At 40.7% G+C, this 26,578-nt stretch overlaps 1 protein-coding gene across 3 annotated transcripts in view; it reads left to right on the plus strand.

Annotated features, from left to right (window-relative positions):
* The first annotated feature begins 4,816 nt into the window (after positions 1–4,816).
* Positions 4,817–26,578, plus strand: part of DEPTOR (DEP domain containing MTOR interacting protein) — a 130,670-nt gene continuing 108,908 nt past the window's right edge. Inside the window, exon 1 of one of the 3 annotated variants that reach the window (XM_036338163.1) lies at positions 4,817–5,077. In XM_036338163.1, coding sequence (XP_036194056.1) covers positions 4,959–5,077 — 119 coding nt within the window. In that variant the 5' untranslated portion in view covers positions 4,817–4,958. The remainder of the gene's footprint in view (positions 5,078–26,578) is intronic. The other 2 variants (XR_004972472.1, XM_036338164.1) reach the window with 2 other exon arrangements.

The raw sequence follows: 26,578 nt of genomic DNA on the forward strand, positions 1-26,578 counted from the left end.
GTAATTACTTTTCCCCCTGAGTTGTTTAGGAGTGAGTTGTATTTCCAGATATTTGTGATTTCCTAGGTTGTTTCTGAGGGGCAGTAGAGTGTATCATCCAAAAATATGACTCTTTCAGATATTAATTATTTTAAGCTGATTACTTTTAAGAAACAAAATACTCAGAAAGAACCTTTGATCTTCCCCCTAAAAAGAATTTAGATAAAGGATGAGGACCTGCTTAATGAAGGGAGATATCATCATAGATAACTATCCAGGGGTGGGCAAACTTTTTGACTCCAGGGCCACAATGGGTTCTTAAACTAGACCTGAGGGCCGGGAACAAAAGCATGGATGGAGTGTTTGTGTGAACTAATATAAATTCAAAGTAAACATCATTACATAAAAGGGTACGGTCTTTTTTTTTTTTTTTTTTTTTTTAGTTTTATTCATTTCAAACTGGCCGGATCAGGCCCGCAGTTTGCCCACGGCTGGCTTAACCTGAACTAGTGTGTGATAAACAGGGAGGAACCTAGCAAAGCCTTTTATCAAAGTCTTCTCTGTGTCCCATTGTTTCAAAATGACCCAACAAACATTTGTTTACTAAACTTTAACTCTTTACTCATCTCCTTTTAAATTGACTTCCTTTTGAAGTCCTAGACCCCTATCGTCCCCCTCTTTAGTTCAGAATGACAGATATACCTCATTATGCTTCACTTTCTGGTGAATTTTAATGTGAAGTCCTTGTGATTTTCTCCTGTTAATATGCCTTATTTGGCCAGCCAGCAGAACAAAGAGGAAATGGGCAAAGTTCTCCTATCATTGCTTTGTTTGTTATTTTTTAGAAATTTATTAATTATTAGAGAGAGACAGGAAGAGAAGGAGAGAGAGAGGGGAAAAAACATTGATTTGTTATGCAGTCATCATTGGTTGAATCTTGTATGTGTTCTGACCTGGGATCCAACCTGAAACCTAGGCATGTGTCCTGGCTGGGAATTGAACCCAAGACCCTTTAATGTATGGGCCAACACTCCATCCAACTGAACCACATCAGCCAGGGCAGCTTTGTGTGTTATTTTATTTTATTTGTTTTTTATTGTATGTGTGCGTGTGTGTGTGATTTTAAAATTTCATTTTTATTTTATTTTGCTAGTATCAGTCTTTAATGGATTGAATACACACACACACACATATGCACACACACACACACACACACACACACACACACACACACACACATATATACTCCTGGTCCCTCCCCACCAAAGTTTGAGAAGCACTGGTTCCAGAGCACAGAAACAGCCAGAAGGCATGAAGGAGATAAGTCAGGTGAGCTGGAAGAGAAGGCATACATTTAATAGTTTCTACCTGTGACAAGTGCACTCATTAAGTTGTACTTAATAATCTCAGCAACCCCATGGGATTGGTGATATAGTCCCTTTATTTAAAATATTTTTTTATTGATTTCAGAGAGGAAGGGAGGAGAGAGAAAGAGAGAGAAACATTAATGATGAGAGAGAGAGAGAGTCATTGATCAGCTGCCTCCTGCACGTCTGCCACCAGGGATCAAGCCCGCAACCCAGGGCATGTGCCCTTGACCGGAATTGAGCCTGGGACCCTTCAGTCTGCAGGCTGGTGCTCTATCCACTGAGCAAAACTGGCTAGAGCAGTGGTATAGTCTTAACTTTACAAAGGAGGACAAAAAAAAACTCAGAGAAGATAATGAACTCGCCCCAATGGAGCCAGGAATCAAACCGGGCTGTCTTTGAATTTTCAGTCCCTCTAAGATCTTCACATTGGATCAATTGTCCTGTCAGTGTGCTTCTCTTGTCTATCAATACCTATGATCATAGTTCATTCTGGGACCAGCTATTCCAGAGCCCACGGTCCTGCATTGCTTCTCACATGTCCTCAGCAGTCAGTTCACTCATCTTTTACTAAGAAAAAGAGTCTGTTTTCTAACCCAATGGAGCATGGTGTGTCTCATATGTCAAAAAGAAAGGTTAAAACAATATCAGCAACCACTTCCCCATTTCCCATCCACACGCACACACACACACACACACACACACACACAAACTTTGCAAACATGTAAAATAAGTTCTGCTCTCTCCCTCTCACTGGAGTAATCAGGTATTTTCCTGACTTGAATTGCTTTCCCTTTTGTTAATGTGCTTTTAAAAAAATAATAGTTTATTTTTATCATAAACTTTTATGATGAGTTTTTTTTATCAAAAACTTTTTCTCAGAAACTATTAATCAAGAAAGCATTTTACAAGACATTTTTTATTTTTATTTTTCAAATAAAGAAAGATGCCCGAATTCAAATGAAAACACGAGTAGATTTAAAAGGGAGAAAAAAAATCAAAGATATTCATGATAGTGATATGATTTACAATGGGAGGCAGAGCTTTTGGATAAAACAAAGTGTTGCTTGAACAATGAATACTTAGACATGTGTACCAATTTAATGCCTTTTCATTCTGCAATTTCAAAAAGCTTAAAATCATTAAATTAAATAGAGATTTAGTGGGGCCAGGTCTTCTCTTTTCTTCATTTTGAAGGACTAATAATTAAAAAATTAATTAGAGGTAACTTGAGAAAAAAGGTTTTGTCTAGCATCATAAAGAGAACAGCTATTGAACACATTTAGTATACATGAAAACTTTACATAATGTTATTTAATTTAAGCCACATAACATCCCAAAAGGTAGGTATTTTTTTTTATCCTGCTTTATTGATAGGAAATAGAGGTCCAGGGAAGTTAAGTAACTAGCATAAGGCTTCGAAGTTAGTAATGACGAGATCAGAAGAGAAACTGCATGTGTGAGTGTGAAGCCCATGCAAACTCTTGATATTCTATTTTACAGGATTAAAATATAAGCAAAAAACAGCTGTTAAACTCATTAACTCTGGGATGTCTACTTTGCTAAATTACTTTATTTGATGCAGAATGAGGCTCTTAGAATCACATTCACTGGGAACTTTTTCTCACTTTGTTTACATGTTTGCATTGGACTATTTAAAAAGTTAAGAAATGTAGATAATTTCTTTTGGCAAAAGAGTTGCCTAATACTCATTGTTAAATTCAGGAGGCAATTGGACAATTGTTCTTCTTCTGCAGTGTGGTTGAGGATGGGAATCTACAGAAGTAGGGTTTGAGGGCTGTGCAACTTTTTAGGTGTGATATTTAGGCAAACTAGTTCATCTTTCTATGCCTAAGCCTTTCCTTTGTAAATTGACATTATAAATACCTAACTCTCAGGCTTTTTGTGAGAACAAATTAAATAATATAAACAAAGTGCTTAGCACCATATAAAGCACAGAATAAATGTTCAATGAATTGTTGCAAATTTTAAGTTAATTTAAGTAGTGATCTTGCAACATGTTGGAAAAGGCTTTAGTGATCTTTAAAAACAAAATGCTAATAACAAAACCAAACAAAAAAAGCAGTAAGCTTTCAACACAAGAGTACAAATACTTGAATAGCAGAACTGATATAAAATATACCAAAGAAGAGCAGTTGATTTTTAGCAGCCCTCTCATTTTCATTTTTATCTTGTAGACTTCTACTACATATAGGCAACTGAGAGATCATGTTTTGCAAGATATTGCTAATTTAAAAAAATAGTTTCACATTTATTTGTTGTAAGGGTGCAGATATTTGTATTTATGCAAATACTGTAACAAACTGCACAAACCTTCAATACACAGATAGTCTTTTACTACAACAATGACTGCTGCCATTACCATTACTCGGGTTTTCCTGTAGACCAGGCTCTGACCCTGCATGAGACATGAAAACAGGACACTTGGCATTAGTCAAAGTTCCTTCCCTATTCCCTGAAAGGTTGACAATACCATTAAATCCCTATTTTAAGAGGCAATCTTCTTTAAAAAAAAAAATTTTTAATTGATTTCATAGAGGAAGAGGAAGGGAGGGAAGATAGAAACATCAATGATGAGAGAGAATCATTGATCGGTTGCCTCCTGCATGCTCCACAATGGGGATAGAGCCTGCAACCCGGGCATATGCCCTTGACCGGAATAGAAGCTGGGACACTTCAATCCGCAGGCCTACTCTCTATCCACTGAGGCAAACCAGCTAGGACTAAGAGGCAATCTTTTAAGCACACAACTTTGAAGCCAGAATGTCCTGGGTTTGATTCTTACTTCCTGCACTTAGCTGCTAGCCTTGGACAAGTTTCTCGATTTCTCTGAGCCTGCTTCTGGATATAAAATGAAGACAATATCCATTTTATGGCTTTTTTGCATTAATTAAGGAAGGTAACAATTACCTGAAGCATCTTTAATGCAACACCTCTCAACAAGTGGTACCCACAATTATTTTTATTTTGTAAAATTGGAAACTGAGAATTATTTGTAGGCGTGGAGCTGGATCCCAGATCTGTCTGATTCTTAGGCCAGCGTTCTTTATTGATTACAACATAAGATAAGTAAATTGTCTTTGATAAAGGGGATTAGGGGAAAAAATACTTAATTTCTCCATGCCCTGCAGTGACCTGTAGATTCTTTATCGTTCACTATTTAGCTATACTGTTAATTTTTTTTTACTTTTTAGCAATTTGGGGCATGGAAAGTATAGTCAAAATACCTTCACACTTGTTTAGTAACCTCCCAGCCTGTCCTCAGGGTCCCACAGCAGAAGCTCACCTAATTCAACCTTCACCAGTGCACAAAACGCACCAACGGTGCCCCGCCCAGATGTTTATATTTTCCTCCCTCGGCCACGCCCCCCGACCACGCGGGGCTCCGGCCACGCCCCCAAGCTGGAGTTCCAGGAACAGACTTGCCTAGCACCTCAGCCTGCCCACAGGGATTCCCTTTCCAGCCAATCGCGCGTGAGCAACGGGATTGCCCCTAACAAATATGGCGGGCGAGGCCTCGCTGAGGGCAGTCTGATTTAACACCCAAACCCGGCGGCCAGCGAAGCCAGTGGTAGCGACGCGGCCCCGAGCATGGAGGGCGGCAGCGCGGGCAGCGGCGGCAGCGACAGCAGCCCCAGCGGGAGTGGCGGGGCGCAGCAGAGGGAGCTGGAGCGCATGGCTGAGGTCCTGGTCACCGGGGAGCAACTACGGTAAGGCGTGGGGCAGTGCCGGTGGGCTCGCGGGGGCAGTGCCAACCTGTGCCCGCAGCAGTCCCGCGCGCACGCGCCGTGGCTCGTGGCTTGTGACTCGCGTGGGGCTCCGGCGTGGCTGCGGGCGCGTGGATCGTCCCGCGTGGCGTCCTGCGGCACCGGCGCCGGGTTCTAGAGGCGGACGCAGGCGAGCGGGTGGTGCGCCCAGCGCCCTCAGACGCGCTATTGCCCACTGCGCGCGCTCCCTCTTCCCAGCCTCCTGGGCGCTGCCAGGCCTCCCGGTTGACAGCCGGTACCCAATCCGCCTAAAGAGCCAGAGGGGTCAATGTGGGGCCCCTCAGTGGCCCCAGCCCCATCTCTTCACTCCTAGGAAAAAGGAACCTGTCCAACGATCGTCTCCATTTAAGGTTTTCTTTTTTTGCTGGCAAGTCTTGCTTCACTTCCCCGAGCCTCAGCATTTCGCCTTTAAAATGGAGCTGATCACGGCGACTCTCTTGAAAGGTGGTGTGAGGGTTAAACTGAGAACATTTTTGAGAGACTGTACCTATCCTGAAGTAGGCAAGTCCTCCTCAGCCGTCATTTAGGTCCGCAAGGGGGCGTGGAGGCACCTTGTCCCGCTGCCCTGCTGCGGAGTCAACTCCCCCAGCGCGCACATTTTGGGCTGCTGAGTCCATTGGCCTGGCTGCTGCAAGAACTAGGATTTGAAGGGTCTCACCCAGGACAGGCAGTTTCCCCCCAAAACTAACCCCACTTTACCATTCCCATCTCATCCTGGACCTTCTTCTTGGATGCATGTTTGAGAATTGCACTTATGGTCTGACCGGTTCTGCAGCTGCCCTTCTTGGGGTCGTAAATCAGTTTGCTGGGGAAAAAACCCTGGTTCTGCAGCATTTGAGCCACAAGTTGCCTGCCAGTCTCTAGCCCTGGGGGAACGACGCGCACACTGGTTCCTTCTAGTTCTTGATTTGAATCTCCAGGCTCCTTATGGTTTTCTAAATGCTGGGTTTCAGATATGAAGGAGAGAACATCTTGCAGAGATTCCTAAGATTTGGAAATCACCCTGCTTGCAGCACTTAGATTGAGGAAGTAAATATTGGAAGTCAGAATTGAGTTTAACGTTACAAAAACTGCCCATTTCTATTCCTTGATGATTTTTTAATGTATAGCCAAATTGAAGTGAACAAAACCTTGTTTCCCTTCATCAAGAATATTTCTCCTGGAAAAATTAAAACACAGTAAAGATTTTATAATTCAATCTGAAACTACATAGTCTTTTTAAAGTCCTCAATTGGATACATATACTTTCCTTTAAAATAATAAATTGCAAAAAAATAAAGAAAGAAAAGAAAATGATAAATTGCATGGTGCCTGCCTTCATCCAATACTTACTTTGACTTTCAAAATGTAGCTTAAATGCTCCTTTCTGGAGGGTCCCCAGGAGTCTTTACTCCCATCCTCCCTAGCACCACTCCATACTACAGCAGGTAGGAGGGCCATACTTAGCATGTTGGTAAGAAGATAGAGGGTTCTCTCTCACTCAAGAGTTAGACTGGGTTTGAATTTTGCTCTGCTACTTCTTAGCCAAGAGACAGCATTTTGTTTTGATAATGACTTTAAGCCAGTGTGAGTCCTGGGTTTGCCACTTACTAGAGTGGGATCCTGGACCAGTTTCTTAACTAAGAATGATGAGTAATAATGGAACCTACCTCATAGTGCTGTTTGGGGATTAAATAAATTAGTGCTTAGAACAGTGCCTGGTATATATGTAGTAAGCACCAGAACTGCATTAACTATTATAGCTCTGCAACCGTGGACAAGTTAATTTACTTCTTTGAAACTCTTTCCTCCTCTGAAATGGTAATGAAGGTAAGTACTTCTTGGACTTGTGAGAATTTGCCCCTGGGCTCCAAGTATTAATGAACATTCAACAAATGGTTGCTGGAATTAATTAGTATTATTAGTCTCTGTGTGTCACCACATGTGACTTCCAGCCAAACAAGGTCTGGCAGGGAGGACTGGGTGGTGGTGAAGATCGCAGGTATAGAAACAGGCTGCCTAGGCTCTTATTCTGCCTCTGCCTTTTACTAGTGACTTTGGGACAATGTACTTCACTTCTCCATGCCTCAATTCCATTCCTTTTGCAAGAATTTTGTGGGGATTAAATGAGATGCTATATATAAAAGGCTTAGTAAATGTTAGCTATTTATAGTCATTGCTTTTTCAAAAATCTCACCTGAAGATATATTTTCATTGATTTTTTTTCTTTTTTTTTTTTAGAGCAAGTGGAAGTGGGTGGAGAGAGAGAGCAAAAGATAGAGATAAACATCAGTGTGAGAGAGAAACATCCATAGGTTGCCTCCTGTATGCGCCCTGACTGGGCATGGAACCTCAACCTAGGTATGTGCCCTGCCCTGGAATTGTCCTGCAACCTTTTGGTGTATGGGATAACGTTCCAACCAACTGAGCCACCTGACCAGGCCTATAGTCATTGCTTTTTAAAGTCTCATCTTAGCACTGTGCCTGGAACATAATAATTACTCAATAAATATTTGAATGACTAGTGTGTGTAATTAAATATACTACTGTAAATACAGTTAATATAATGTCCAGCCCAGCTGGCATGGCTCAGTGGTTGAGCGTGGACCTATGAACCAGGAGGTCACGGTTCAGTTCCTGGTCAGGGCACATGCCGGGGTTTCAGGCTCAGTCCCCAGTGTGGGGCGTGCAGGAGGCAGCCGATCAATGGTTCTCTGTCATCATTGATGTTTTTATCTCTCCCTCTCCCTTCCTCTCTGAAATCCAGAATTTAGGGATTTAAGTGGCTTTTGGCCCTGGCTTCTTGCCTCATAAAGGAGTGGGCATGCAGCCATCCTTGCTGTCACTGTCACACTTGATGTTACGCCCCTGGCTGCTCTCTCACCGTCTGATTGTGGGGACTTTGTGATGTGCAGCTTTCCGACCTCAAATTGCTTCACACATACACAAATTCTTCTTTGCCTTTTTGCTTATTCATTACTCTCTGCGCCACCAAAGATGAGGTAAGAAAAGAGGAAACTAAGGATTGGGATTTGAAATACAACAATTGGTTTCCTCTGGCCAGTGTGGCTCGGTTGGAGCGTCGTTCTCTACAAGAGAAGGCGGTGGATTGGATTCCTAGTCAGAGCACATGCCCAATTTGTGGGTTCGATCCCTGGTTGGGCACATGTGGGAGGCAACTGATCAATGTTTTTCACATCAATGTTTCTCTTTCTTTCTCTCTGAAGTCAATAAAAAGTTGGCTTCCAGGCCCAGCTCTGTGAGTTTTATTTATTTATTATTTATGTATGTATGTACATATTATTTTTAATTATCTTTCTGGGGGACAAGTCAATTAGGCATTCTGAGTCTTAGTGCTCTTACCTGAAGAATGGGAATAATGATATCCTCCCATATAAGGTTTGTGGTATTGGATCCAATGGAATATAACATGGAAAGGAACATAGCGAAATAAATCAATACACTGATGAGTTGTTATGATTATTATAAGCTCCATAGGTGAAATGAGGACTGTCCACACTCCTGACCCTTTGGATAGAGCAGGTGGTTGTCCGAGGACATGCAATCAAGTAACAGACTTAAAATCATTTCCTGCTTCCTTTCCCAGCCTGACCGAGGGCTTCTTTTCCTAATCTCTTCATGCTTCCCCTTGTCTAAAATGCTGTCTTCCTCACCCAATGTATTTTCATGTTTTTACATCTAAAAAATGCATTTGGATACCACTTCACATTGCCAGGATGGCGATAATAAAAAAACACAAAACACATAATAATAAGTGTTGGCAAGGATATGGGGAAATTGGAACCCTTGTACAGTGCTGGTGGGAAGGTAAAATGATGCAACCACTTTGAAAAATAGCATGGAATTTTCTTAAAGATTAAACACGGAGTTACAACATGACTCAGCAGTTTTACTCATATATATATATATATATTTTCAAGAGAAATGAAAATGTATGTCTGCATAAAAATTTGTAAACAAATTTTCACAGCAGCATCTATATATGTAAAAGCCTAAGTGACCAAATGACCAGTTGACTGATCGCTATGACGCGCACTGACCACCAGGGGACAGAGGCTCAATGCACAGGATTGGGCTCTCTCCTGTCTGGATTGGGCCTGCAGGGATGGGGCCTGTGGAGATTTGGCCTGCAGGGATCAGGCTCCTCCTGTTTGGATCAGGCCTGTGGGGATTGGCCAAAACCGGCTATTCGAACATCCCGAGGGGTCCCAGATTGCGAGAGGATGCAGGCCAGGCCAAGGGACCCTACCCTGTGCACCAGGCCTCTGGTTGTACATAATAGCCAATCATAGAAATAACTCAAATGTCCATCAATTGATGAATGGATAAACAATGTGTGGTATATCCACTCAATGGGATAGCTTCTATACTAATAAAAGGGTAATATGCTAATTAGACCGGGGGAGACCTTCTGGGAGACATTCTCGATGTCCTTCTGGACAAAGTCATGGTGGCAGGGCTGAGGCAGAGGTGGTTAGGGACGATAAGGCCAGGAGGGGAGGGCAGTTGGGGGCGAGCAGGCCTGCAAGCAGGTAAGCAATTAGAAGCCAGTGGTCCCAGATTGCGAGAGGGATGTCCGACTGCCAGTTTAGGGATCAGGCCTAAGCCAGCAGTTGGACATCTCCTGAAGGGTTCCAGATTGGAGAGGGTGCAGGCTGGGCTGAGGGACACCCCCCCACACACACACACAAATTTCGTCACCAGGCCACTAGTCCAATATAATAAAAGGGTAATATGCAAATTGTCCCCTCTACCAGGAGTTCCACTAGGAGTTCGACCAGGGGGCAGGGCCCCCAAGCCAACTGCCCATACCCCCTCCCCCCAGCCGGCCCTGCCCATGATCCCACCATCTGTGCATGAATTTGTGCACCAGGCCTCTAGTTTGACAATAAAAAAAGTGCTGATATAATGCTACAACATGGAGGCCCTTGAAAACATTATGCTAAATGGAAGGACTTAGACACAAAAGGACACATACCATTTATATGGAACTTTCAGATCAGGTGAATCTATAGAGATAAAAAGTGGTTGCCTGTGGCAGTAGGAGGGTGATGGAGAGTGATTGCTGATGGGTAATAGAATTTCTTTTTAGAATGATGAAAGTTCTAAGCTTGATTGAGGTGATGATTTACATCACTGTGGATATACTTAAAACCATCGAAATATCACATTAAATTGATGGAGTGTGTGGTATGTGAATTATATCTCAAGGAAACTATTACAAAAATGCATTTGGGTAACACATTAGAGTGATGAAAGCTAAAATATTTAAACTTGTTAAATAACCTTTTTGTTTTCTTTTTTGATTGGCCAAAGAATGCAGTGATATTTATCATTAATTCAGTAACGCATTATTACCACACCAGAAGGGACTGACATTTTACATATATATTTTTACAGTATTATTCTTGATACAAAACAAAGTTATCACAAATAGTTAAGGAAACCTTCTCAGAACATTCTTAATTTGAAAACCATATATAAATCCTTCGTATTAGTGGGATTTTATACTATGACTTTTCAAATCATTAGTTTTTTTTATATTTTATGTAGAAATCTTTTCTCTGGAAATTTGCCCATGCAATCATAAGATTCTAAGTATGACATCCAAAATCCACCTCTTGTTTATTCTGTAAGCTAGTCTTGAAGATATTTGACAAGAAAGTGATTTATAATAGAGCAGTTAGATAAAGAAGCCCAACAATATCACTGTTCTTTTTGTGCTAATGGTAAGCATGATAATAACTATGACACTTATATGGCATTTATTACCTGCCAACGACTCTTGTAACTGTGTATCTATCTATCTATCTATCTATCTATCTATCTATCTATCTATCATCTATCTATCTTTAATTCTTCTAGCAACTTTTATTGCCATCATTTTACAGATGAGAAAACTGAGGAATGGAGCATTTAAACTAACTAGCCATAGGTTATTCAGCCAGAAAGTGATAGAGCTGGGAGTCCCTGCTTATCAGCAGCACGCTAGACTGCAATTTAATGGTGTCCTCAACTAGTGATTTAAAGGATTACAAATGTAATGGCAAGACAGATGTAAAACAGAATTATACAACTATCACATTCTACTGTGACAACTCTTGCAAACAAACAAGCAGGCAAATGTTTTTTTTTCCATTCTGTTGGGAAAAATAGAATTTGTTCCTAGAAGGGTTTATGTTTTGACAAGATAGAATGGCCACTTTACTCACTATTAGCCAGGTCTTCCTTGTCATGTGGTTTTGAAAACTTAATTGATCTATATATTCCTTCTCATTTTGTAATCATTATAATGGGAAGATAAATTGCAGTTCACTATTTTGCCAGCTGTTAAGTGGGAAAGAATATTAAGAATGTAATGAGGACTGCTTAATTAAGAGAAAATGTTTCAAGCATTTCAGTTATTGCAGAGCTATCTAGTCTAAATATGCTAACTGCCACAATCTCATCCAATCACTAGAGCTGGTTCCCTAAAAGCAATTTACTAAGCAAAGAGTTTTAGCTAAGTTGTAGGAAATTGCAGTTCCTTCAGATGGTTAGATTTTTTGTTATAACAGACTGCCTTTCAAGACTCTTACAGCCATGCTAGGGCCTTTTTCATAGAAACTCATTGAATAAATGTTGAGTTGCTTTTCAGAGTTTGCTTTGCATGTGTTAATGCAGTATGCAGATAAAAGGTAAAAGCCAACTCATTGAACCAAAGACCAAGCTACAATAAAATAAATCTAAGATGCGGAATTTAGAGCATACAGAATAGAAAGAAAGAGAAGCAGTTCATTTTACTGCATTTTGAACTTTAGGAGCTTTAGGTTGGCATAGAGCAGTGGTTCTCAATCTTCTGGCCCTTTAAATACAGTTCCTCATGTTGTGACCCAACCATAAAATTATTTTTGTTGCTGTTTCATAACTGTAATGTTGCTACTGTTAGGAATCGTAATGTAAATATCTGATATGCAGGATGGTCTTAGGTGACCCCTGTGAAAGGGTCGTTCAATCGCCAAAAGGGTCGCGACCCACAGGTTGAGAACCGCTGGCATAGAGAATGTCTTAGGGGACAGCCCCTACTGGTGACTTTTATTTATTTATTTTTTTTATTTTTATTTTTTTAAATATATTTTTATTGATTTTTTTACAGAGAGAAAGGGAGAGAGATAGAGAGTTAGAAACATCGATGAGAGAGAAACATCGATCAGCTGCCTCCTGCACACTCCCCACTGGGGATGTGCCCGCAACCCAGGTACATGCCCCTGACCGGAATCGAACCTGGGACCTTTCAGTTCGCAGGCCGATGCTCTATCCACTGAGCCAAACCGGTCTCGGCTGACTTTTAATATGAAAGCTCAGCTATACCAGACTCTGTAACTGCCTAGAAATAGCAGGAAATAGCTGGAAAGCTACTGCCCAGAGCAATCACTGAAATCTGAGGATCGAAATGGAAGGAATACACCTTATTCTTCTAAACAGGAGAGAATGTCTATTCTGGAGTCGGGAAATTACTGCCTGTTCAGATTAAAGCGGAGGCGGGGCGGGGGGAGAGGGGGGAACGGGGCGCTTTAGAAAATGGACAGTCACTGTATTTGGAGTCAATGCAGAGAAGTCTGGTGTAGAGTGTTGAATTGCCTTTGAACTAGAGGCTTTTCCAACATACATACCTGCTCCTGTGACTATCTATTCTGTTTTGCAAATTGGAATTGAGGCCAGCGAGCACAGTTCTGGCACAGAGAAAGCCCACAGTGGATTCTTGTTAGCTGGAGAGAGAGCATGTGGAAGTGCTTTGTCTCTTGCAAAAAAATCATGCAAATGGAAGACAGTAAGGGCTCAATAAATGACTGTTTATACCCATATGCACTTATTCTTATGTAAAGTCATCACACTTTTCTTTATTCCTCTCATTATCTACCAAGGAGGGCAGGGCTCCATATCTGAGATCCTTGTTTCACTATTTATCAGCCTTAACCAAACTTGGAAGCCTATGTCAGTGATTGTTTTCATGGGTTATTAGGTACTTGGAGAACAACATTGGAGACAGGGTGGGGACAGAGGGCTTAGTGGGTCAGACAGCATGCTTGCAAGCAGCTGTTCCCAGTGGCACTGCCAGGAGGGGCAATAGGAGCTATTTTCATCAGGGCTGTCTGGGATGGTGCCATCCTGGAAGAGTTCAGAGAGAATACCAACTACTCAGGTCTGCAGAGAGTCATTTTTTTTTTCTGTGGATTTGAAAATATTTTTTAGGTTTGATAGGAGAAGTGAGATGAAGAGAGAGAACACACCGGGAGTGTGGGACAAGATAGTGTTTCCTATGTACAGTTTTCAAATCCTCAGCTTGTGCTAGGGTATGGCAAGAGGGGACAAATGCCAGGGCCCCCAGCTCAGGGAAGCCCATGGCAGCTGCAGAGGAGGAGATAGTTAGCAGCTAGTGTCATCGGGAAAGGCTCAAAGTTTGCCACTTTTAAGCCTCAGCTGCTACTTGTGGTTCTATTATTGCTGTTTGATTTTTTTGTGTGCTTGTTTATTTGTTTCAATCCTGCTGCAAATATATTAAAGGGTCATTTTTTTTAATGTTAAAGAAAGATTTAGCATGTTCTTCCACAATATTAGGACCTACAGATTCTGGTTCTGATATTTGCCCAGAGATTCCAAGCCATGGCTCAACACCAATTGAGGTCTTGGCCCTATTTAGTTCATCCAGCTCTGGGGGGCTCTCCGTTGGGTGGCAAAATTACCACGTATTACAGCTACAGAGAACTGAACCGTGTGTTTTGTGACAGATCAGGCAGGATTCAGAAGAACCAGTTTTAGCCCAGAATGCTCATTAGCTACTCTGATCTTGATTTAAGATAAGGTAAACAAATTGACATTCTGATGTACAATCTTTCATTAAGAAAGTCTCATTTCATGCTGTCCTAGTTTCATTAGGCTTAGGTTAGTTGCTGCATTTTTATTATCTGTGAAGTTTGGCCATTTTCTAACAACTTGTGAAATTCTGGAAGAATACACTATGAGTGGCATCTTGGCAGAAAAAGCAAGGAGGATTTGGAAGAAGGTAGTGTAGAGATATATACGCAATTATGGGCTGGTCAAGAACAACCAATATATGAAAGGACAAATTTATAAAGCAAATATATTAAGAAAGGACCGTTTTTTTCCATGTTGAAAAAAATTTAGTATGTATTTTATTGAAAACCTTGGGTTAATTTTCTATTTAAAGTGCAATTCTCGCCCAGTCGTTGTGGCTCAGTGGATTGAGTGTCCATCCATGGACCAAGAGGTTCCTGGGAGTCCCCAGTTTGATTCTCAGTCTTCAATGGATAAATTTTAATAATGGATTAGACATAGCTAAAAAGAGAATTAGTGAATCAGAAGGTAGAACAGAAAAATATCTAGGCTGAAACATTGCTCGGGGTGGGCTTAATCCCCAGTAGGCTGTGTGTACAGCCCATTGATGTTTCTATCTCTCTCTCTCCCTCTCTCTTCCTCTCTATCTAACCTTAATAAAAACATATTTAAAAAAGTAATTCTATTTATAAATTTTTCACACTATTTTCAGGCACATATATTGAGTCCAGAATAGCATGAATTTCTTGAATTGTAGAAATTCTGTTTTGCTTCCCAATTCTTTTCCTCTTCCACAGGAGGAAGGAGAATGGAGTAAACTTAGGTCCTGTCTTCATTGAATGTATTTCTTTTTAATTCTACTTACCCTTACTTTTTAACTTTTCCATTAACAAAAGTGACTTTCACAGAATATATTCCCTGAAAAAAAAGCAAGTGTTTATTCCCTGTGGTGATATATGGCTATTTTACATTGAGGTATAAAGTGCCCCTTGTATCATCTTTAGTTAAGCAAAAATAAGGTTGATGAAATATAACTTTATCAGCCTTGGCTGGGTAGCTCAGTTGGTTAGAGCATCATTCTAATATGGGAAGGTTGTGGTTTTGATTCCCAGTAAGGGCACATAAAAGAATAAACCAATGAATGCATGGCTAGATGGAACAACAAACTCATGTTTCTCTCTCTCTGAAAAAGTATTAAAATAAAATAAAATAGACCTTTACCAAAGCTCCTACTTAATGTACTACTTTCTTCTTTTTTAAAAATAAGAGTTGATTTGCCGAAACCGGTTTGGCTCAGTGGATGGAGCGTCGGCCTGTGGACTGAAGCGTCCCAGGTTCGATTCCGGTCAAGGGCATGTACCTGGGTTGCGGGCACATCCCCAGTAGGAGATGTGCAGGAGGCAGCTGATCGATGTTTCTCTCTCATCGATGTTTCTAACTCTCTATCCCTCTCCCTTCCTCTCTGTAGAAAAATCAATAAAATATATTAAAAAAAAAAATTTAAAAAAAAAAAAGAGTTGATTTGAGCCTAACTGACATATTCCAGGGAGGAATATCTCAAATGCTCCTCTATTTTCTTCTTAAGAACTGACATAACAAAGTTTAGATCTGAGGTGTTAAGACAATAATCTAATGCATGCCCATGACTCATTTTCCTTCACAGTTGTTAGATTTTATCTTCTTAATGACTGGCTTGTAGAATCCAACGATCAAACATAACAATAGATATAACCTAAGTCATCATGAAAGAGGATGAATAGGCCTTGGCTGCCATGATAAAGAACATTTATCCTGATGCCATATTTATCAGAGCCATAAGTTACCACAAAGTATTTAAGGATATCCATATACAAGGAATAAGAGTGAACTCGTGCTTTTTCCTCCAACATTTTACTATGAAAAGTTTAAAGGATTTTATAGTGATCAGTCATCCGCCAATTAGATTCCACAATTATCATATTACCATGCTTGCTCTAGATATCCTTATAGTCCTTCTTCTATTCACTCATCAGGTCATCTTATTATTTTTTCTTTTTTAGGCATTTGAAGTAAATTGCAGACAATAATAAACTTCTAAAACCATTAACATACAGCCCAGCCAGTGTGGATCAGTAGTTGAGTGTCAACCCCTGAACCAAGAGGTCACTGGTTCGATTCCTGGTCAGGGCACATGCCCGGGTTGCAGGCTCAATCCCCAGTGGGGGGCATGCAGGAGGCAGCTAATTTATGATGTTTCTCTCTCCTCAATGTTTCTCTCTATCCCTCTCCCTTCCTCTTTCTCTACAATCAATACAAAAATTAAAAGCTTTAACATACAGTTTACTAGTTTGTATTCACTTATTTGTTAATGGTTCTTTAAGAGAGAAAACTTATGTACAATGAAATGCACCATTTGGTGAGTATTGGCAAAGATATACATCTATGAAACCAAAACCCCTATCTGGATATCTTTGAATGCTTTGGGGTCAAGAAACAGAAAATCAACCTAAACAATTTGACCCCCATATTTGAAATCCAGGAGACTCATTCTTGGTAGTTCTGTTGGGTCTCTCTCATATAGCTCCTTTATGTATCAGCTCTTTCTTTGGTTGGCTTCATCCTTAAGCCTGTGATGGAATAGGAACTTTAGGCCTCACATGGCCCATAATAATGTCCAGGGGAAGAGAGGGAACATTTCCATCTAGGATCTCAAACAGAATTCCTAAAATTCGTGCTCAGGTAACATGCCTGCTCATGAACCAATGAGATTATGGCTAGGGAAGTGGATGACACAAGCCAAGTAGGCATCTCCCCGCAAAACACACACATTCTCTATTTCTGTCTCTACCTCTATCTCTCAAGGGTCCATTCTACAGTTCACACATTCCATTTCTACCATTTCCATAAATTTTTTGCTTGCTCATATAATTTTCTTTTACTTTGAGAAAGGGGAAAAAAATCCATTAGTATAGGTTGTTTTGAGAAAATGAATAGTATAACATATTATAAAATACTCCAATAAAAACAAAAATCATTTATTCCTCTGCAAGTGTGAAATTTTGGTGCAGGAAGTCAAAACTGTGAGTCTTAAATTCTTTTTCACACAACTATACATCAACTTACTTTACAAGAATTTCTTTAAACAAACCTTATTTTAGGTGGGTGCTACCATTTTTCATTTGCTCATCTCATAATCATGGAGTGTCTATTATATGTAAAGCATTACAGTACTGGCTATGAGTGACACAAAGTGAAATATGAGAAACTTCTTCCTCTTGAGGAGACCAAACTATATTCTATCCAGCGTGTGTACAAAGTAGAATTCATGACCTAAAAACACATTATATTAAAGACAGCCATTCTGTTTATCAGTAAGGAAAAAACTAAAAGCTGGAGAGAAATGGCCATGTATTTTGCAAGTTGTCTTAAAGTCATGATAGCATTTATTTTTAAATGTTATGTGTTTGGAAAGAGAACACAAAAATCACATTTTTTCCTATATAGGCGAGAGAAGCGACTCTTCCAGATAGAATAACCAAATGATACCATGTACATATATTCTTACACTTTTTCTGAAACAATACTGTCTCCTTAGAACTATGATAGTCTACTTATATTGTCATATTCCCTTGCCTTATTTTCCTTTTCAGAACTCAGCGGAAGTGTTGCAAAGCTGAAGGAAAGGTGGGATTTATGTTTTGAAGCCAAAAGGTGACTCAGCAGTGGCACGAGGAGCTCCGCCACCCTGCATATTCCCTGCAGGGGCCTTCTCAGTGCTGCTTCACTAGTTCTATAATCAATCCCTGCACCCCTCCTTGATGCTAGACACTGGCTTGGGTGCTGGGAACAGGAGGAGGACCTTTATTTCAAAGACTGCCTTCTGTGATTACTTGTATCTCTCTGAGTTTCAAGACCACACTTTTGACCTTCTGTGGATCAGGGACTTTACAGTCACTTTCCTGGTTCAAGATTTCCAAAACTGTTAAGATAAACCATCTGCAAAATAATGAAAAGAATGTAAATTTTTAAATAGCATATCTGGGCTTGCTCAAGGCAAGAGTCCTTTGTTCACTTCTATTTGTCCAGAGGCAACATTAATTTCATAAAGGTATGGGTACCTCAAAGGAGTGGGTGCCAAGGTGGGGAAGGGCAAATATATTACATGTATCTCATGTCTCATATATCCTTGTATAACATTTTATTTTAAAATTTACAAAATAGCCCTGACCGGTTTGGCTCAGTGGATAGAGCGTTGGCCTGCGGACCAAAGGGTCTCAGGTTCGATTCCAGTCAAGGGCATGTACCTTGGTTGCGGGCATATCCCCAGTGGGGGGTGTGCAGGAGGCAGCTGATTGATGTTTCTCTCTCATTGATGTTTCTAACTCTCTATCCCTCTCCCTTCCTCTCTGTAAAAAATCAATAAAATATATATTTTAAAAAATAAAAAAAATAAAATTTACAAAATATATACAATATAGTTCAATAAATTCATATGTTCATAATTCAATAAATATAAACATTGAGAGACATTGAAAAGAAATTATTGAAAATCTACAGCTGGGAAGTGTTGAAGGTGCTGTCAGGCATTATAGCTAAAAAGGATACTTAGAAAAGGAGGCTATGCTTCTAGAATAATGGAAGACGGCTGCCTCAGAAACCCCAGCAAGACAAGAGGGCTCAATGACAAAAGTGGGACACAGGCCATATACCCAGGATAACAACTGTGAATCCATGAGGTGACAAACAGCCTACAGTGTGGGAAACTGGTCAGAAGTGGGCCCTCCAGTGCTGCGTTGCTACTCCTCTCTAATGAGCTTGTGGTTCAATACAGAGATCTTCTCATAACTTGTAGAGACACTGGGGACAACAGAGTTAGAGATGATAATCATCACAGAGGGGAGTGATCAAGGCATATATTTTTATATGTGGGTTGTAAAGATGTACAGTTGGGCAATTCAGTAATAAAATAATAATAAATAGTGAAGTGTTAGGTCCTGTTCTGTGCATTTACATGTATTTTATTTTATTGAGTCCTGATAATGGTAGAAACTAAGGCATATAGAGTGGTTTAAGTAATAAAGGGGATTCCTTGGCTTATGTAATATTACATTTAAGAACTAGGTAGAAACCTCGTGGATTCATAGTTCTTATCCTAAGTATATGGCCTGTGTCCCTCTTTTGTCATTAAGCCCTCTTGTCCTGCCAGGAGTTTCTGAGGCAGCCATCTTCCATTATACTAGAAGCATGAAGTTTGATCAGGATTCCAGGTCTATTTCCCTTAAGTTCTCTTGATTCTCTCCTTTTCTGTGCATTAGCTTTGCCTCCACAAAGGCTTCCTTTGTAGTTATATTTCATAGCTACCAGCATCAATCAAGACTGAAGAGAGTCCAGCTGGCATGCTCAATGATTGGGCATCGACCTATGAACGAGGAGGTCACAGTTAGATTCCTGGTCAGGGCACATGCCGGGGTTGGGGGCTTGATCCCCAGTAGGGGGTGTGCAGGAGGCAGCCGATCAATGATTCTTTCTCATTGATGCTTCTATCTCTCTCTTCCTCTCCCTCTCTGAAATCAATACAAAAATAAAATAAAATAAAAAGCCTGAAGAGAAAGGGCTGGCTGCCATCAATGATCAACAAACATCTTGAACTTTCATGTTTTTGGACTATCTTTACTCCCAGACTCACAAGATATGAAAGCAGAGCAGTCCTTCACTAGTTGTCTTAGGCTTACCCATCTGCAATGTTGTGGCAAGGAGGATGGCATTACCCTGACTGTCTTAGGTCAGTCAGCATCCCTTTGTGGATAGAGGTGGGACTGTAGCTGCTACTATGGAGAAGTGTTCGTTGAGTACTGAGGACAAGCACCATGTCCTCCACAAAAAGATAATTTGGGCTCAATGATGAGAAACCATTGAAAGTTTTTTGAGCAGGGTACGATGGGATTAAGGCAATCTTTTAGGAGAAATAAAATTGGGAGGGGGAGCTTATACAGAGAAGAAAGTACCCACAGAAAAACCACCAGAAAGATACAACTTGGAAAAGGTTAGGAGACATTGGCATACATGTGGGACTCTGCTGTTTTCAATGTGATTTTCCCTGTAAACCTCCCCACCATGCCTATCACCTATTCAGCACCCATATGCACCCTCCCTTAACTCTCACCCCTCACTGCCCTCTGATTTGGGAGTTATGCCCTGAATACCAGGATTCAGGATTTGCTCAGTAATAGAAATAAAATAGAACTCTCAACTAAAATGGCAAGTGGCTCAGGCTCAAATGGCGAGGAATGCTTTTTGTATTACTTGGGTTTTGATGTCTTTCCAAGGAACACCTCCACTCAGATATCGTCCCAGCCAAAGCTGGAAAAAAGTTATCTCTTTGTTGAAACAAAGCTGTTTTAGGGATAATTAAGATGCAGACTTTCTGGGAATGTTAGCAGATGTTCTTTACTTACATAATGCAACTAAGAAAGGTCTTTCAGGTCATGTGTTCTATTTTATCGACTTCCTCCTTCCCTTCTGCAAAAATTGGAAATGGGAGCTACTTTGATTTTCAAGGAGGCAGGTTTTTCTCCACTGTTAATAAGAATTATGCTTGCCCAGCCAGTGTGGCTCAGTGGTTGAGTGTTGGCCTGTGGGCCAGGAGGTCGAGGCTCAATTCCTGGTCAGGGCACATGCCCAGCTGCAGGCTGGAGCCCCAGGAGGCTGAGGGAGGGGGTGCAGGATGCAGCCGATCAATGATTCTCTCTTATCATTGATGTTTTTCTCTCTCCATTCCTCTCTGAAATAAAAAAAAAAAAAACGTATTAAAAAATAATTAAACTTATATCTCAGTGCACCTTCATGAGTTTAGTTTTCTATTCTTTGAAATGGGTGACGTGTACAAATGTATCAGATTGTTTGTACTCAAGTACTGACAAGGAACTGTGATGTAAAAAGTGTGATTTTTCTGATGTCTGTGTTGAGTACAAAAGGGAGAAGCTCCAGTTAAACCCATTGAGAAGCATCTGTGAAATCCAAGCAGCCGGGCTTGGAGCCAACACTTCTGTCTACATGTTTGCTGTTTGCTGACTTTGCATTAATGTGGGCTTTAAGCCAAGAAGAGCGGTCCGATCACTCAAGAGTTTCCTATAACTTACAATCACATCTTTCCAGGGAAAGGTGTAGGGTTTAGGGCCAGGGATTCCTTAGAAACCACCCTTCCAATGCACCAGGATTGGTTGAGCCACTTTATTTATCATGGGACAAAACGATTCAATGAATTACATGCTTAATTAACAGGCGGGAATCTCTTTGATTGTCCTCCCCTTTAGCTTCACATTGGGTGCTTGTTTTGCTGTTAGATAATTTCATATTCGAAAGGGGAACATGGAGGAGGGGAAGTTGGTTTGGCTACATGTCAGCAGTTCTGGAGAATGTTTACTCAGGGAGGAGTTTGAAAACTGTGAGAATTTGGGGATTATCAGGACATTTTCACTTCTTTCATGTTGTTCCCACCCTACCAATGCTGACCTTCTAGCCCCTGCCAGAGAAAACTTCTAGAGGCCAGGACTCAAGCCATTCCTCAATCCATATGTGTGGTGGTGGGGAAGGCCACAGCAGGCATACTTAAGAATCTAATCTACATTTGGGGAAATCATTGTAATTCTTATTGGTTGCTTATGTGAAAAGAAATTTTAATATGAAATTTAGCCTAGCAGTCCTTAGATAAAATATGACAGGGTTTTTTGTTGTTGTTGTTTTTGTTTTTAACTTTGTAGTCAAAAATTCTAACCTTGATAAAGCATTGGAACAGTTGTTTAGTTACTTTGTCTGGGAAGTCCTGGGAAAGGGCCTTCCAGGAGATTTTTTTGTACACTATCTTTAAAGGAAAACACTTAGTGAAAACTCTATGGTAGTCTATTTGTTCAAAGGTTAGATTTGAGAAATTAGTCTCTTAAAACTGCATTTATTAGAATTCTTCAGTATTGCGCCATGAGGCCTTGAGAGCCCTATCTTATCTATGTGACCTGAAGTGCCGCCCATGGCAGAAGGATTGTTAAACTGAAGCATGTGGTTCTCACAGAGCAAATGTTTTCTTCTAAACATTTTTAAAAGATAGCACCTCTTTTCTATTTGCGCCTCTTCAAGGGTTCAAAATGGGAAGAATGCTTCCCATGCTAGTGTGGGCTCAACGGGGCTCAGCCCTGAGCCCCTATGTCTGTTTGATAATTCTCTTGGGGGAGGGTCAAGGTGATTGCAGGCCTGTCTCCCCTTCAGACTTTTAGGAATGGGAGATATAAGCAAAAGGGGACACCTTCTAAAAGGGAGGTCCAGCTCTGGTTGCCAAACTTATTCTAGTGACTTAAAAGAATGGGTGCTCCTCCCGCTTGGCACCTTCCTCTCCTTTGTACAGACTTCCATCAGGGCCTCTGCAACGCTTTCCCTTTTTGTCCCTGTGGGTGTGAGTGGGGTAAAGGTAAATTGAAATACCAGGTTTTATGGCCTGGCTTAAGGAACACCTTTAATGGGGACCCATAAATACAAAGGGTCAGCAAGAAGGACCCATGGTCCTGTATCCTCTCATTATTCTACAAAGAGTTGGGCAGAAGCCCAAAGCTGCCAGACCCTGTCCCCCTGCTAATCCACCTTCTATAGGGCAGTATGAGGATGGCCTCATCTCTGGGTCACAAATAATGTGAACTTGGGCACTGAAAGGACTGAGCTGGGAAATGCCAGGTGTGTAGCACCTGGAGACTTTGGGGCCTTGTTTGAAATCACAGCTGCTCCTGCTTGGGGAAGGGAGCCACAAATCCTAGGGGAAGCTGGGTTTGGGTACAGCCCCTCCTGCTGGGGAAAGGCTGGGCTTCCAGTCCCAGGCAGCTCACTGCCTGGCAAGTCAAGCTGGGTCACATCCACAAATCCTGTGTGTGCCCCCCACAGTGGGCAGGTCTGCGCACTCTCTAAGGTGAGGTACGGGCTTATTCATTCTTAGGTCTGGAGCTTCCCTACCTAAAATCCCGGAAGAGGCAGTCCATCTTTCAATGCTCTAAGTGCATTTTGACTCACCCTGAAGTTTTGAAACGAGGACTTTAAACTTTACCTTATTTGATAAACGAGGGTGTTTAATTCAAAGGTTAAACTAGGTTAAGTCTTTTAACCTCTGCTCTGTTTTTAATTGCTTAACACTGAGCTTTCATTATTCTTTGGCAGTAGACTGTAAGTTTTATTACTATGCTCTTTATTGTGATATTCATTGGTTTGGTGTTACTCTGATTTTCTTTTAGCCTTCTCAATAAATAATAACAATAATATAATAATAATTAGTGTTTATTGATACTATTGGATATTATTGACAATAACCAGTATTATTACTAGTATGCCAAGTAGTGTGAGAAGCATTTTACATGAATTGTATCATTTAATTCTCAAATAAGTATCATTAGTCCCATTTTGAAGATGGGGACACAAAGGATTAGACTAGAGAGTTTAAGAAACTTGCCCAACCAAATGGAAGAGTTGGGCTTTGCAGCTCCACAATGTCCCATCAAAATCATGCTCTTAGAGTTTACAGGTTGAGGACACAGCTGGGCTCAGCCCTGAGCCATGGGTGCCTGGGGTCAGAGGTGAGAATGCCTCTGCTACCGTGGACATGGAGCCTAGGAAGACTTGTCACTGAATATTTGTGTCCATGTTGAGCAAAATTTAAACTTTCTCACATAATAATATATCAACTACATACATCAAAATGATGAATAGCAACATTAATATATATAAGAATTAATTAAGAAATACTTGAAAGCTACAAAAACTGGGCTTAGTTGGGTGAAAAATTAGCTATTTGTACTATTTCATATACCTAATCAGTAGGAAGCATTCTGTGTATATATATACAGGAAATGTGTCAGATTAGCTTTTGTGTGTCTTTTTTTGTTGTTGCTGCAAAGAGCTTTGTTGTTTCATTTGGCCCAATGTATGGGAGAGGGCTTCAGGGTAGTTAAAGAATGGCTAGTAGTTTCAGGGAGAGGCTCAGGAAAAAGCCAGACACCAGGGGGATGAAGAGGGGCCCCTCAAAGGCCTCTGGGCTCCAAAGGCTTCTAGTCCTGCTTGAGGGTGAGCTTTTCAAAGAGATACTCGCCCAGCCCAGCCTGGAGGCCGCCAGCCTGCAGAGGTGAGTCAGGTGATCACCCATCTTCTTGATGAGTTTCACCTCCTCACCCAGGAAGTGGTTCTCCAGGAAGTCACAGAGCTGAGGGTCTGCGCAGATAGAACCCAGGGCCTGCAGCTCCAAAAGGGCCTGGTTCAGGTTCCTCTCCAAGGCCAGGGTGGCTTCCATGGTGCCCTGAGTTTTGCCCACTCTTCTTGGGGAGGCTTCAGCACACCCTGGAAGAGAATGCGGCCACTGCACTTGCTATGCAACTTTAAGAGATGCTTAGCGCCCTTTTCTCCAACTTGTGGAAGAAGTGACCCACGCCCTCGAGAACCATGTCGTTGTGGTGGAAATAGAAGCCCAGAGAGAGGTAGGAGTAGGAGGGCGGCAGATGCAGGCTGGCCAGGCGTTTCCCATAGCCTTCACCTCGGTGGAATAATTCTGATGAATTAGAGAGCTCATGGTTGTTTGACAATAAGGTGTTAAGGTAGAAACAAACAAACAAATGGTGCTTTGCTGGTCCCGGAGATGGTTCTGAAGGTGGTGACTGGATAAGACGAAGGAGAGTAGCCAGAGGCTGGAGGAAGGGGCATCCCTGGGTCTGTTCTGTCCAAACACTGTTGTAGCAAGAGACAGATCTGGGACTGCCAAGGGCACTGCCTGCGTGTCTTAATTGAAGATAATAATAATAATAATAAATACTCTTCACCCATGGACTTTCATTAACTAAAACTATTAGGATTTCTGGACTGTGAGCACAGCTGTTACATCTTAAGCTCTAGGAAACTTTCTTGTTGTTGCTTCTCAGTGACATGAAACTGTAGGAAAATGCATATTGCCAGAATTATGTTTTATACATAAAGAGTAAGTTAGTCAGTAAACTCTCATTCCATAAACATGAAAAAATGATCTAAATATTATCGGTACATTGTAGATGAGGAGTTTTTCAAGGTATTGCTCAATTTCTGGTTAGAGCTAGAAGAAATGTTTTACTTGGTTAACTGTAGATTCTTACTATAGACTGTAATATAGAGCTTTTGACTCATTGTTCTCAAAGAGTGTAAGTTGAAATAACAAATAAGCACTGGATATTCAGTTCAAGACCCTCTTACTTCCTCTATAGAAGTGGATAAGGCAATAATTGTATGATTATAGCTGAACTTTTCACACTAAACCTTGAAATTTCTTGGAAAATAGGTCCTGTAATTTAGGTGTTGATTTTAGGATTAGGAGAATTCAGAATTCTAAGGGTTGGGGAATCTTGGATTCAAGACAATAAATAGATCAACATGGCTCAGTTACCATTCTGGAAGCACTTTTTCTTCAGTTATGAGACTGTCCACATTTATTTTTTTAGTTGAAAATATGAATTTTAAAATGACATATGAGAATCAATTATGTATGTTGGGAATAGGCAAAAACTAGGGCTGGTGGGCTGTATCTGGCCCACTACTTGTTTTTATAAAAAAAGTTTTATTGGAACACAGCCATGCCCACTCATTGACCTATGGTCTATGGCTGCTTTCATGCAAAAACAGCAGAGTTAAGTAGTTCCACCCAAGACTCTATGGCCTACAAAGTCAAAAATATTTGCTATGTGGTCCTTTTCAGAAAAAGTTTGCCAACTTTTGATGTATAGGAGAGAAAGGGGGGGGGGGAGGAATGGAGAGAGATTTGTTTGTGCAGGGTTATATTAAGAATACCTACAAGAAATTGATGACATTCTTCTAAAGATGAATAGTTGGCAAATTTATAAATTGATTTTGAGAAGCTTTGGTGTTATTATTATTTCTATTTTAAAAGACAAGTTTAGAAAACCAAGTTTAGAAATATTCTAATTTTGATCAAGGGTAAAGTCTTATAAGTCATATTATCCTTTAATTTCTCTCTGTCCTATGATATAAAGCTTTCTTCATTATGTCACACGTTGAGCAGCTGCTTGTGTGTGTTTATGTTTTCAGTCTTCTTTGCATCACTAGACAAGAAATTACACCAAAAATCTGTTATTACTTAGCTGGTTTGCACTTTAATCATGCACATGGGAGTCTCTTCCCACCTCTATGAATTCTTGCTCTTTGTCTCAGGAACTGAATGAAGCCTGAAGAAGGAATTACCTACTGTTTTTATTCATTACCATTTTTTTTTTTTTTTTTTAAGGGAAAATTTGTCTATCAGATGGACTAAGAAAGCTGCATGCATTCAAGACACTTAACATGGGCTTATAGAAGTTAACGCTTTAAATCTGTGTAAGAATCTGTATGTTTAAATTGTTAGTCAAGAATGTTAGTTCAGGAACATTTGAGATCTTGCTTCCTGGAATATGTTGTCAGTTTGGCTCAAATAAACTCATAAAAATCATTTAAAAAAAAAAAGAATCTCAGTTCAATAAAATATCCGCTTTCAGAGACAAGTCTGTTATTGGCAATTAGAATGGCCTTTGCTTTGTAAAACCTTTTCTTTTGGCAAAATCACAAGTCTGTTATGAAACAACCAACATTTGT

This window comes from Myotis myotis, unplaced genomic scaffold (genome assembly GCF_014108235.1).
Source record: "Myotis myotis isolate mMyoMyo1 unplaced genomic scaffold, mMyoMyo1.p scaffold_m19_p_16, whole genome shotgun sequence".
NCBI lineage: Eukaryota > Metazoa > Chordata > Mammalia > Chiroptera > Vespertilionidae > Myotis > Myotis myotis.